Source organism: Pteropus alecto, unplaced genomic scaffold, assembly GCF_000325575.1.
Source record: "Pteropus alecto unplaced genomic scaffold, ASM32557v1 scaffold69, whole genome shotgun sequence".
Lineage (NCBI taxonomy): Eukaryota > Metazoa > Chordata > Mammalia > Chiroptera > Pteropodidae > Pteropus > Pteropus alecto.
In genome coordinates, this window is record NW_006494610.1 from 6,924,937 (window position 1) to 6,939,662 (window position 14,726).

Consider the following 14,726-nt stretch of genomic DNA (forward strand, 5'->3'; position numbering starts at 1 on the left):
CTTTTAAGGAAATAAAACCCTTTTCCTTACTGATTTTTTTTTTTTTTGGTGTGGGAGCGATATATGTTTTCTTTTAGTTTCAGTGAGACAAATATAGAAATGCAGAATACATTGGTTGATTTTGCATATATTAGAACAAGTACCATAACTAGTGGAGTCTACAGATATGCCTCCTCTCATCCCAAAGAATTCCAGGTAACTTTCAGGTAATTTCTAAGAGCAGGCTGCAAGCTCCCCAGGGCAACAAACTGTGCAGGAGCTAAATCAGATCTTGCCAGACTTTTCATTTATTCCATTTGTTAATTTTTAAGATAGTTCAACATAGTGGCGGAGTACTACTAAGTTCCAGATATAGTGATGAGTACTGAAGCAGAAAGACTATTCTACAAAAATACAGATTTTCACTTCAACACTCAATAAATTTAGACTAAATTACACTGAGAGTATAGAAAAAAACATTTTTTAAAAAAATTTCTCTTAGGCTGTTTTATTTTCTTTTACTCTCTGCTCTTTCCTAGATCTTCATCACTGTCAGTTATGGCACTTGAGTTTGCTGAGTGCTATCACTGATCCATTTATTCCTTCTATAATTTTGTTTAAGTGCATGCTATATAAAGCAATCGCTTGTGGCCCTGTGGGGACATAGAGAAAGAAAGCATGGACCTTACATTCTAATAGGTGAGAAAGAAGATAACTGTTATTTATAAATATCACATATTAAATGGTAATATGTGCTATGGTGAAAAATATAACAAGGAGGGTGGACACAGTATGTAGGAGGGTGGGGTTACAATTTTAGATGGGGTGGTCAGGGAAAGCCTTACTGAGAAGGCAACAATTGAGTAAAGCCCCCAAGAGAGGAAGGAGTGAGCCAGAAGTTGTCTATATTGTGGGCAGAGGCCTACGATGAAAGGGGCAAAGGCCTAGAGCAAGAGCATGACTGGTGTGTGCTAGGAACAATAAGAAAATAAGACCAGACCAGTGTGGCTGGAACTGAGTGAGCGTGTGAGAGAGAGAATAGCAGGAGTTTCAGTCAGAGAAGTAACACAGGTAGAATCTTGGTCATTATAAGACTTCAGCTTTTTACTCATATGAAATGGGAAGTCTTTAGGCTGACCCAGCTGAATGATGTTTAAATAGGATCATTCTGGCTGCTAAAACAACAATAGTTTGAATGAGTAAAGGGTAGAAAGAAGGAGAGCAATTAGGAAGCTGTAGAGATAACCCAAGCATGAGATGTGGCTCTTCACATCAAGGTGGGAACAGGGGACATGGTGATAAATGATTATATGATATCCTATATATATACATATATATATACATAATCACATATATCCTATATATACACACATACATATATATAAATATATACATATATATGCATATACATACATATGATATCCTCTACATAAATGTATATATATACATATATGTATATAAATTATACAGTACAACATGTATGTTAAGCAGTGGGTCAATGGAAATGACTTTAATATGTTCATAGAGGGTAAAACATGAAAGAGACTTATATTAACTTACATTAACTTGCTAAAAGGGGGAAAAAGACATACGCCCTCTCCAAATTGCAGAATGTTATTAAAATAACAATTGATTATTATGAACCTTTTCCTCTTATGTATTATATTATCAAATGATTAAGCCCAAGTTTATTGTGACCTACCAGACCTTTCATAATGTACACAAAGCCATTGAATTCATCTTTATTTATCCTCAGTTCCATTTCTTAGCTTCCCACTCACCAGCCCTACTGGGGTTCTCTAATCTGGTTTACCTTCTGTTTACCTCCTGTGATCATTTGTTCATGATGGTCCTACTCCTTGGTAGGAGAAATCATGTCAGAAATCATAACTGATCGATATTAGAAACAGAATCTAGTCTTGTTTTTGATACGCACTGACTAAATATTTGTGGACTTAATGTGGTTAGTTTTATCATAATTAAATACATTTGTTTATATTGATTATACACTTAAATCTAAGATATTAGCTATAAAAGCAGCCAAATTATATAATTAAATATTCTGTATATCTTCAACATAAAAGAAGCCCTTAGTATGTCAATATTCCTGAACTTAAATGAAGAATCAGGAGACCTGGCTTTTTGAACTACCACTATATGATTTCTAAAGTTGAGGTTTCACATATAAAAAAATTGGGGTAGTTACACTTACCCTACCTATCTTACTGGTTTTCTGTAATGATAAAATGAGAAAAAGTGTGCAAAATAACTTTGTAAAAAAAAGAAGCTCCTTATTGGTGCTATTAACACATGTGAAATGGGTCTAATTTTATTCCTTCTAATCAAAAGAACTTCACGTAATCAAATGGTATACATATAAAAGTCCTTTATAATTCATCTAGAACACACTGCCTTTTTTATGTTTATAATCATGTTTGCTTGTGAGATAGGAGAAATTATTTCTTTTTATGAATTTTAGAGAACTGAAGGGAAATGGTTCTATATCAGTTGACAGATATTGCTGTTAACTGTTTTCTTCTTAAACAATTCTGGTTTTTCAATGGAAAAATCAGCTATTATAGTATGTTGTGTATATTATTATAAATATATATATGTACATGTATATGTGTGTGTATATATATATGTACATATAATTCTATTCACTAGAAGTGATTGAGAACTTTTTGAATGGAATTCTACCATCTAATGACATTTGTTATTTATTGAATATCTATCAAGCTAAAGTGAATTATTTGCTAATTCTCCTTTATGTTTGTCACTTCTTATGAAGTAACAACACATAACTCATTTTATTTCTTCAAAGAAATTATTTCATAATGCATTTTATATCTTCTCTCAGAAAGGTTATTTTTTATTTGAAGTGACATCTCTAGCTTATTTATATCTGTCATCAAATGATGAAAGAATTTATGCATTAAAATTTCACCCTTTTAATATTGGTTATATTACTTATAATCATACAATGTCTTTGGCTCAAAAGTAAGCAAAATATAAAAACTCAACTCTTTTATGCACAGCAGTTAACCATGTTATATATAATATTTCTAGTGATGAGCATTTGGGTTATGATGAAAACACCCTCCTTCTTTGTCAAAAAAAATTATTTTCTTATACCATAGATGAATATATTTGAATTTTCCTTGTGCTTTCAAATTTTGATTGGGAGATTTTTTTTCATAGCTTTCCTTTCCATAAATATAATTTCTTTTTTGTCTGATTTTACTCATGATTTAAAGTTACAGCTCAGTAATCAAAGCAAAGTTCTGCACATTTTATCTATCAAGTAATCTTATGAAATGGAATTTATATGGTCTTTATATATGCTCAGTGCAGATTATTATTATGATGATGATAATTTTGTCTGATTCAGATAGCTTCTGTGTATATTAAGAAATAGTTTTCCTGGTATAAAATGATGACATTTTAGGTTAAAATTTATTATCTGAGAAGTGAAATTCATTTAAATAACATTAAAAAAAGGGAACAGTACAGAATACATGAATATCAAAAAGGTTAAGAACATAATTAAAGTTAAAATCCTTAATGATTCACTAGGGATACTCAAAGCAGAGAGGGCAACAGTTAACATTTTCCATGCATGGCTGTGTCATTTATCCCAGCTTCCTATGCCTATTCAATTAACTATGAATCTCTATACAATCATGAGAGCACTATTAGTCTGTTATTGGTAGCTGCTCATGATAGTCTTCAGATTTGATGGTGTTAATCTGTTAATATCACTTAATTAGAAAGTCAATAGAAAACATTTATTCTGGGTATTTTAACAAAATAGATTGAGAAATTAAACTAAGAAAAGCTTAAAAATTTATGAATTACAATCTACTTTTAAGAGTATGATTACATTATATACCTATCATTGGATAATACCATGTTATATTACTTTCTTGGGAGCAATAAAATTTTTCTAATCTACCTATACCCCTTCTCCTGCCTCATTCATCATATTCTGTTTTAGTCTGTTTCAAATAACACATCTAGTTCTAAACACCACAAATGGTAGTCATAGAGTGACTTTGGCATCTATACCAATCCTTCCAGGAAATACTGGACTGGAATACTAGATTATTTTAGTGGTCATAGTGATTAGAAACAGAATCCTATCATGATAATCTTCCTCAAGTTCAGTCATAAATCATGGCTAATTATATTTCCCTTTTTACCTTAACTGTTTAAAAAGTTAAGGTAAAGTTAACAGTTTAAGAAGTTAAGGTAAAAATGAATTTGCAACTCAAGAAATACATTACTTTTTTTCTTGTTAATCAAATGTAATCAGTTCTGATCTCTCCTTCACATTCTGGTGAGAAATTGATTCACAATCATTATTTGATGTTTCCTGTCCCTTGAGCTTTAGGAATATTCCCAGTGAGGGCCTTACACATTCTAGAACACTGATAGTCGATCCCCTGTACATTGATCCACACCACTGAGAGAGCCACGTCTAAACCAGCACAGTTCTCGAAAGCAGCTGCCTCCCTTAACTGTGACCAGTGTTCCTGAGAGTAGTTCTGTGTAGGTTGAAAGCTACAAAATCTAGTGTGAACTTCTCTAATGGTACTATGCGGAAAGTTTTTTTTGAGGTAAGCCATTTTCCCTGAACCATATGAGCAAGCAGGGTGGTGCTCCCTACTATCTTTGCAACCTCCAACCACCATGTTTGGGGATATAGTCTTCCTAGAACTGACTCTTCACCTCCTATTCCTTTCATTCATCCTACATTCTTTTCTTTCTTTCTTTACTTTTTTTTAAAATGTAGTCAGTATTCTTAATATGAGATCTAAAATCTTCACAGATTTTTAAGTGTACAATGCAATATTGTTTTCTACAGGCACAATGTTGTTTATTGGATATCTAAAATTTATTTGTTTTGCATAACAAATTTTGTACAAGTTGATTAGAAACTATTTCCCCCTCCCTGGCAACCACCATTCTATTCTTCACTTCTGAGTTTAACTATTTAAGATACTTTATATAAATGGAATCATGCAATATTTGTCCTTCTATGACTGGATTATTTTACTTAGAAATATGTCCTCAGTGTTCATTCACTTGGTCTTATATTATTAGATTTCCTCTTTTTTAAAGGTTGAATAATACTTCATTGTATGTATAAATTTCATTTACTTTTCTCTTTATCTGTCAATGGATATTTAGGTTATTTCCACATTTTGGCTGTTGTGTATAGCACTGCAATAAACAAGAGATAGTGCTACTATCTCTTCAAGTTCCTGATTTTAATTATTTTGGCTAAATACCCAGAAATGGAATTGCTACATCACGTGTTAATTCTATTTTTAATTTTTAGGAAACTTAGTAAAATTTTAGTAGTGGTTACATCATATTGCATTATAACCAACAGAGTACAAGGGTTTCAGTTTCTGAATCTCCTGCTATATCTTTGTGGTTTTGGCTTGCATTTCCCTGATCATTAGTGACATTGAGCAATCCTTTCTTCATTATTTTTCTTTCTCAGCAAAAGTTCATCATAATCTTCTGTCAGTGTGCCTATAGAAATGTAATATTTGCTTCTTTCCCAGAAATGGAGTAGAGAAAGAGATGAGAAATCTGATCAATTTTTTTTCATTCCTAATTGTCATTGTTTATCCACAATAAAATAAAATATCTCACAACAACTTTCTGTTTGTTCAATAATGTCTTCAATTTTTGCAAGCCCAAGTCTTCAAATAATAATGTCATGTAGATAATTAATACAATTTCTCAATTATCTTTCCTTATAGTAATTAAAATAGCATTATAAATAACATATGTGTTCTTTGTGATAGGTTTTACATATCTGAACACTGATTATATGCAGGTGGTCTAATATGTAGGTTAACAGGCATAAGCTGAATGAGGTTTCCTACTTACTGGTACTAACGCTGGCCTCTGAGAGAGTTAGATGGAGTTTATATTTCTGCATTACCATTAAAGAACTGTGTGATGTTAGAAAAGTCATATTACCTCATGTTTCATTTTCTAATATGTTGTATAAATGACTGAAACTGGAGTATCTACAAGAATCTTGCCTGATTTATGAGTCTATAAAATAGTTGTGATGTGTTTTTATAACATATCCCGTAATTTGATTTATTTAATCCTTCTTCAATGACCTATATATTATTGATCATTAATACTCCAAAGTATGATAATTTTCTTTACAATTGTTTACTTTATGATTGAAGCTAAACCTATTTCAGATCTGTGAGTGTAGAAGTCATTAATTCTAAATACTTGAAATGTACTCAGACCTAGAAAGAAGTATGAATAAGCACAGACAGTTCAACTGTAGTCTTTGATAATTCTCAGATATTTTTTATATTCAGAATGTGAAGTGCTCGTTTCAGCAGCACATATATTAAAATGTGAGAATTTTTTAAATATGTAAATTAACTTTAAGAATTTATATATGCAAGTCATTCTTTGATGATTTTAATTGCTTGCTCTTCACAAAAGTATGAATGAAAGAAACACAGAAATTGAATTGATCAAGATTATACCCAAAATTAATGACAGTTTTAGATATAGAACTTAACTTTTTCTATTTAAAAATATATCGAAGTTGGATGATATTTCTCTAAAGAATGCTCGTCAATAGTCTGCCCAAGGATGGAAATAGAGTGTATTATCTGTTTCATTTCTTTTAGGCTTGAGTCTACTCTTTCTCTCTCTCTATATATATATATGTATATGAAATTTGGAAGAATATGCATTTGTAACATTTACATTAATTCTAATAGATTTAATTCTATTACCTTTATAAGATGAAGAGAGGAAATTGTGACATATCAAATATTTTTTTAAATATATATTTTAATAGATTAAAATTTTGGTATTTTAAATTGAAAGCAACTTTGAGTTTAAATGGAGTTAGCAATAGATACTTTGTCTGCATGGCATGTAAATTTAAACCAAACTGAGATTTAAATTGCAAACTGAAAGTTCTAAGCCCTGAGTTAGTCAATCCAGGAACAAATGTAGCGATACTCAGAGAAGTTAAACTAGGCAGGGAGATGCCATAGGAGTCCTGGAGAGCCAAGACCAGCCAGAAGAACTTTAACTGCCACTGAGGACTGTGAGAGGAAATGTAAGGAATGCAAAAAAGGAAAAATTAGATTCCTATGCTTAAAAGTTTTAGTATATATGGCAAGAAAAGTTGTAGATAAAGATAATAATTTAAAACAGTATGAAAATTTCAGGATTCTAAAATATTTGCTAAATTCCTCATATGAACCTACAGCTCAAAAATTGCATTTTCAATTGTTGTTTTTTATTCTGTCATGATCATAGTGTTCTCCACATTATAGAGTAGAAATAAACTAAAATAGTGATGTAGCAAATATAGTTACTCTTGAGGGAGCCAAGGATAATAAGTTAAGCAATTTGCTGAAGGTCACAACAGCTAGTAAATAACCATGCTAAATGTGAGCACAATTTGATTATGGAGAAGAGAATGTATCAGGAGTCAACTACCAGCAGCATGCTAGTTTATAAAACACACTTCTGGTAGATAAAATATTTATCTTTTGAAAATAGTACATGTGGTCCTTATTGAAAGATGGGCGGATTTTAATTTTTAATGATAATTTCAGACACATACATACACACCGTTGTATTTTTAAAAGCATTATTAGAATTACTGAGTAAAAATATTATAATATTTTATTATACTCTTTTTTAGCAATTCAGACTCCCATTTTCATTAAAATGAAATTTGGATTATCTTCTTTCCAGTGTATCTTGGGAGATAGTTTCCTGGTTATTGAAAGTTGTGAGGTATTTTAAACCCCTGACTTATTCAAGTAGATTAGGGAAACAGGATTCCCTACAAGTGTGTAAGGGAACCTATGGAGTAGGAACTGGAGGATGGGGAGGAGGAAAGCAGGTACAAGGAGACTGCTTCAATGAAAGTAGCTCTATTTTTACATATTTTGTATACCGAGGCTCTTTTTTAAGTTTTATTTGAACTATGAGTGAGTTTCAAGAATAAAAATAATGCTAATAATGACAATGACAAAAATGGTAATATGAGATTCGTTCTTCAACAAGATACTTTCCAACTTTAAGATTTTATACTTGTAGATGTTTCCTTGGGAAAATATATCTGGGTTTTGAATGTCTAATCGTAATTGAGGGCATCTCCTCTTTCCTTTAAATAAGCAGGACACTATTCAAATACTAATTTTTCCCTTTTACCAAAGAATCCTTCCTTCCATTTTTTTCCTTTTCCTTTTTTCCTTTCTTTCACTCTTTTTTCCCTTTCTTTCATGTTAATGTATAAATAGGTTAAAATTGTACAATTTAAAAACAATAATTAAAAAATAATAAAATCCATTCACCTATGTACATATTTTTCTTATATTGACACTATCTCCCTTGAAAATGAATGAGTAGTATAACTGATGTGTACAGGGTATTGGACCCTTGAAATTCAGTTGCAGAGTTTGTTTGCTATTTAGAAAGCCAGGGGAGATAACCGATTTTACTGAGGCTTTGCTGCTGCTGTTAGTTTATAAAGGATTTTTGAGAGTGGATGTCCAAATTTAGTAAGTTAATCTATAGTCATAGTTAATATCGGTGGAGAAAATGGCTAAAATAAGAAATTATAAATAATAAGTATTTCAATGAAGTTTTGTTTTGTTTTGTTTACCCCAGCTGCATCAGACTCTCATTTCATAGCGTACCAGCCTCATTTGTTCATATAAGGTCCCCTCCTCTACATATGTGTATTTTTTTTTGTTTATTCATTTATTAGCTCATTCATTTCTTTTATCTCATTTTTCCCCATACCCTCTTCTCTTGATGAACAACTGTTATAATTTATATGATGTCTATTATTTATTCTTAAAATGTATAATGTAAATATATGTGAATATCATCTTGATGTACATAATGTAATTGCCCTATAGATCAGATCTGTTTCTCACTTGTTTTTACTTGCCAAATGATTTTAAGATGGATTAATCTTTTGGTGTTAACATCTGGTAGGGTCTGTTTCCTGCACTCTGTGGAATGTTTCCATTGTGAGCATTCACTGTACTCTCTTTGTCCATTTCTCCCAATACTGCCCGCTCTCCACAAACAGATACTCAAAAGAAGATTTCTGGGTCATAGTGTGTGCATGCAGTTAATTTAACAATGTTCTGTCACATTGCCTCCAGAGTGCTTGCACTTATCTGCATTTCCATTAAAATAATTACATTTATAAATTATAAATAAGCAGTTTTACTTTTCATGCTGACAGTATTCTCACATCATAGAGTGGGGATAAAGCTAAACAACCATTTTGGGAGTATAATCTCCCTTGAAGTCAAGGTCGCCTAATCCCACATCCTGGTCAACGCACTATAGTATCTGGCTTTCAGACTTTTTGCAATATGATGAGAGTTAAGTAATACATCATTGTTGTTTTAATTTGTACTTTCTAATCACTGAGTCTGGGCTTTTCTTTATATACTAACACTCTGAATTTCTTTCTCTGTCAGTCATCTTTCTTTGACTAAATGCCAAGGTATTTCTGGGCTTTTGTTCTAGTAAAAAATCATGTTTATTAATTTCTATGACAGCATAAGATATTAGCATGTAACAGCACAAAGGTGGTGATCATTACAAAGAGGATGAATGAATTGTGTATTGCCTACCACATACTAGGTGTTGAAAAAAATGTCTGTGGAATAAATAAAGTCATGAGCTTTTGTGTGATATGTTAGGATATACAGTAATCCTTAAGACTTTGACTCAACTCAATAATTTTAATCCATAGACTTTTTGAAGTAATGGTAAATATTAAACAAAGAAATAACATACATGAAATTTTGTATTATAAAGATAAGAATAGCTTGTGCCAGTTTGAGAAGCAGACAAAATTAAGTAGTCCCAGAAATAATAAAAACACATTTGAGAATGTTTCGCATTGATTTTTTAGGGTTAAAAAAATCACCTGGTTATTGTCTCTCTTATTTTTTTTGTTTTTTAATAATTTATTAAGTATAAGATTTTGAGCAGCAAGTTCTATTATCACTGTTACACATTCAGCAAAAATTCAGATTATCTTATTGTCAGTTTTCCTATTACAAGCTATTATAATAAGCACTTTCTAGGGATATAATTGCAGAATCATCTATATAATCTCAAACTTGAACAATTGGTTAATATATGTTGATATAATTTAAATATAAAGAAATTATAAATGTTTGCTCATAATGCCAAATAATAAATTTAACCATTTATGTGTACACTATCTTCCAGGAATTATTTCTAAAACAAAGTCAGAATAAAAAGTTATCTGAAGTTCGAATATAATTACATTCAAATTAATTAAATGATAAAATACCATTTTAGTGAACTTCCATGTATGATCATTTTCAACAAATTTTTGCATGCATTTTAAAATAATCTATAAAATTTTATAATTAATATATTTTTTAAAATACTGTATTTAAAATCACATGATAGTTAATTCTCACCACTACTGAAACCATCTTATGAATTCATAAAGAGTGATTTGCATATTCACTTGGTTATTTTACTGTGGTTCTTATAGGATTTGTAGGAAATTGGGTGATGGAAAGGGGATGTGTTATCAAAAGATTATGTTCAAGTAATCACATGCCCTATAGTATCTGATACTCACCATTGGAACCAAGAATAAAAGGATAAAAGGACTGGCAAAATATTTCAAACTACATTACTGCACCAATTCTACTAGTGAAGGGACACAGCAGATCATGTAGGTCATGTCTCAGATAAATATCTAGGTAAGACCCTAGTTATCTGTATATATTTTTTTCAGCAATGTTATTAATGATTCTAAATAGTTTTTCTTTTTTTATGAATAGAAGCATTTTTCATTTCACTGGATAATTATATTTTGGAAATCTGTCCCTTTATTTTAAATGTGAAAAATGAACAGATAAATCCAACAGAAGCCTTGTAAAGATTATGTAGCTATTACTTTTCATAGAATTTGCTCTTGCAAGAAAGTGACAATGCAATTTCTGATTTATAACACCATTAATTTGTTTCCATCCAAAATTATCTATTCATAAATGTACTCTTTCTCCTGACTAAAAGAAAAAAGTGTGTTTTTCAGTGTGCTTTTCTTTTAGTACCAAGTTTTTTTGGTGGTGTTACCACTGTTTTTTATGTAATTTTCTCATTTTATGTGTACAACAGCCTGGGATTGTTGAAATAAACCTAAGGGCCATCTGAAGATAAAGTTTTCTTGGAGTAAGTTATAGAAAAGTCTTTCTTGTTTGTGTTATTGTGGGTATTTTTATGGACTTCTTTTGCCATTTCATTATAGTAAAAACATTTCCCTTGTTTGCAACTGGTAATATATTTTTTAATGTATATCAAAATCATTAAAACTTTTAAAGAATCAATCATGCCATGGTGAGAATTTCACATTGAAACCAATGTTGAGCAACAGTGATTTTCACATAGCCATGTATGAAGCTCATTGAAAACCAATTGTTCAACAACTATTTCTTTTACTTAATTATAGTCTTGTATGAATATAGATATTTTTCTTAGGTAAAGCTGATAGCATTCACAAATATTTGGGCACTATAACTTTGAATGGTTTCATCTAATTTATATCCATAGCCACATAATGAGGACCATCTGATATGTGCCAAATAGTTGTCCCTAAATTATTTTGAAAGCTCGTAGAAAACAGATTCAAGAAACTAAATGTAAAATGTTGAAGTATTAGTTGTTACTACTTTTTTTGTATGAAAATTATCTTTCTAGGTAGAGAAGAAACATGAAATGTCCTGTAACCAGTCTCACAACATAATTTACAGGACCTAGTGCAAAATGAAAATGTGGAGCTCTTTGTTCAAAGATTGTTAAGAATTTCAAGATAGCAACAACAAAGCATAAAACCAAGCATAGGACCCTTTTAAGCACAGGGCCTCGTAGTACTGCACAGGCCACCTATGAAGCTGCCCTCTCTGTAACGTTCCTGCTTCTACTCAGGAATGTCTTGTATTCAGTAAAGAAAAGACATGGCGTGAAAACTTGTTTTATTTGAGCAAAGTTCAAGCTAACAGTTTTTTAAGGCGAACTTCACAACAAAATCTTAAAGACATTTTTCTACCACTCCCATTCCACCACAGGATATGGAAATTTATACTCTTCTAGTTGCTGTTCCCCATGGGAAATTTATGTTGGTAGTTATAATAATTTTTTATCCTACAAAAAATTTGTCTAAACAATATATGTTCAATAATGTTTTCTTTATAGCAGTGTGAACAAAATGCATGTGTTTGATAATATTTAATAGATGTTCAAAAGTAACATTTTGCATATTGTATTATATACATTTTATGCGTTAAGGTAAGTTGATATAATCAAACTACATATGGTTTCGGTATTAATGTTCCAGAGAACTTTGAACTGATATTCTCTGCAATGGTGTGCTAAGTTGGTTTTTCAATGCAAAAAATTATTTCTATGCCCTATGGACCCAGACTAGAAATAGCGCACATTTTTTATTTTATACCTGAATTTGTCTTTTTAGGGATGCAAGTATTGGAATGGAATGGGATTCCTTTAACTTCTAAAACATATGAAGAAGTGCAGAGTATCATTAGTCAACAAAGTGGGGAAGCAGAAATATGTGTAAGACTGTGAGTTTTTCCCCATCTTTTTGTTTCCATTTTTTGGCTATTCATGGCTCTTTTAATTTAAAATTGTTAAGGTGGAACCTTTGCCAGTCAGCAAGATTTTTCGTAATTAAAAAATAAAGTGAATACAAGTTATAGATTTCTTGTGTTCAGAGTCAAAGGCTAAAGCATAGAAAGAATCCAGCTAATTTTGTTTCTGATTAATTGATATTAGCGCTCCCTTTTCATGCTTTGATTGAAACATGCTTCATTTAAATGAAAGCCTAAACCCATTTAGATTTCATGAATGTGTATAGTATTTCAAAATAAACTTACATTTAATCTATAAAGATTTCACCTTAAATAATCATTTTTATCAGCTGACTTTTAACAGCATTGCAAATATATATTTGGTTAGAAGGGTTAGCATGCTTTGAAATTGCTTTATATCATTAACCACTTCTCATTTACCTACTGAAAAAAAAATATTCAGGGTAGTTGGGGAAAAGGGTCTTTTTGTCTCAGGCTTCCTCAATTTCTTTCTTACTTTTTTTGTTTTAATTTTTAGGGACCTCAATATGCTCTCTGATTCTGAAAATTCCCAGCACCTGGAGCTTCATGAGCCAACAAAAGCCGGTAGGTGAAAGCAATCTGCTTTCAACTGTGAGTAAAGATGTAGATATAGAACTGCAGATGCTCGTTTGCTTACAATGGCATTATGACCCAATAAACCCATCATAAATTAAAAATATAGTGAGTCAAAAATGCATTTAATACACCTAACCTACCCAACAGCATAACTTAGCCTAGCCTACCTCAAATGTTCTCAAAACACTTGCATTAGCCTACAGTTGGGCAAAATCATCTAACACAAAGCCTATTTTACAAAATAGTGTTAAAGAGCTCATGTAATTCGTTATGCATATTACTTTCCCACAATCAGAAAGTTGAAAAATTATAAATTGAACTGTCTTAAGTTAGGGACCGTCTGTAGTTAGAGAGGAAAATGTAGCCGTAGATGAAGATACAGATAGAAACATAGGTATAGGCAAAAATGAAGTTATAGACTGATAGATATTTACATATTTATGTAATCATAAACAAAATGAAAAACATTGTAACTACATTTTAGCTTTCTGTGGAAACACATATTTGCCTGTTAGACCTATTGAAAAAAATTAAATGAAATTCTCGCTGCGTGAGTTCACATTTTTAATTCTTTAAAAGTAAATTCATCCTATCAAAGTAATCCATAGAGCCATTTATTTTTATCTTACATAAGTTTTAGATAATACTTAATTCTTTTTACCATAAATGGTTTTGGAAAACTTATTCCTGAACCTTTTGATTGCCTTTTATAACAAATAAAAATCAGCATGTAGTTTCATAAATAAATAATGAGGAGATTTAACTTTCGTAGATAACATATATAGTCTACAAATTTAAATCAATTGTGAGATTTAAAATATCACTTATTTCATTGTTTTATAAAGGTATATTGAGCACTTCCTACAGCAACACTAAACAGACTAAGGCCCGTAGAAACTTTTATACATCTCTAAATGTAAATATACTCTCTGAAATTCCCCCCTTAGAGAAAGATATATGTAAGATTTAGAGAAGAAAAAAATAGCTAATCATACAAATTAAATTCCAGTGAACAAAATAGAATAGTTTATCTTCATACTGTTCTCTATATAAAACACACACACATACACATTAAACACATTTTTTTGAAGATGTAATAGGTACCTCAGTTTCCCTCTATAACTTAGCATTCTTTCACTCCTCTTTAAGCCTTCTAGACTTCTTTAGAAGTAGATAGATGCATAAAGGTATAATTATGTTTATTTATTTATTTTTCATATAGCTTGTTTCATAAGTGATATTTTAACTTCGTCATCTAGAACTTCAATAAATTCCATGGTATTAAGTAACTATGAAATTGAGAAATGTGTAAAGCCATTTTATTTTGTTGTAGTGGATAGAGCGAAATCCCCAGGGGTTGATCCTAAGCAGTTGGCAGCGGAGCTTCAGAAGGTTTCGCTACAGCAGTCACCACTAGTTCTGTCGTCTGTCGTTGAAAAAGGATCTCACGTT

At 31.0% G+C, this 14,726-nt stretch overlaps 1 protein-coding gene across 1 annotated transcript in view; it reads left to right on the forward strand.

Annotated features, from left to right (window-relative positions):
• The window catches only part of PCLO (piccolo presynaptic cytomatrix protein), a 352,477-nt gene that overhangs the window by 257,476 nt on the left and 80,275 nt on the right, over positions 1–14,726 (forward strand). The window contains 3 exon segments of the mRNA XM_006925736.2: positions 12,542–12,650; positions 13,195–13,262; positions 14,608–14,726. The exon segment at positions 14,608–14,726 is cut by the window's right edge and continues 93 nt beyond it. Of these exon segments, the coding sequence (XP_006925798.1) occupies positions 12,542–12,650; positions 13,195–13,262; positions 14,608–14,726 (296 nt within the window).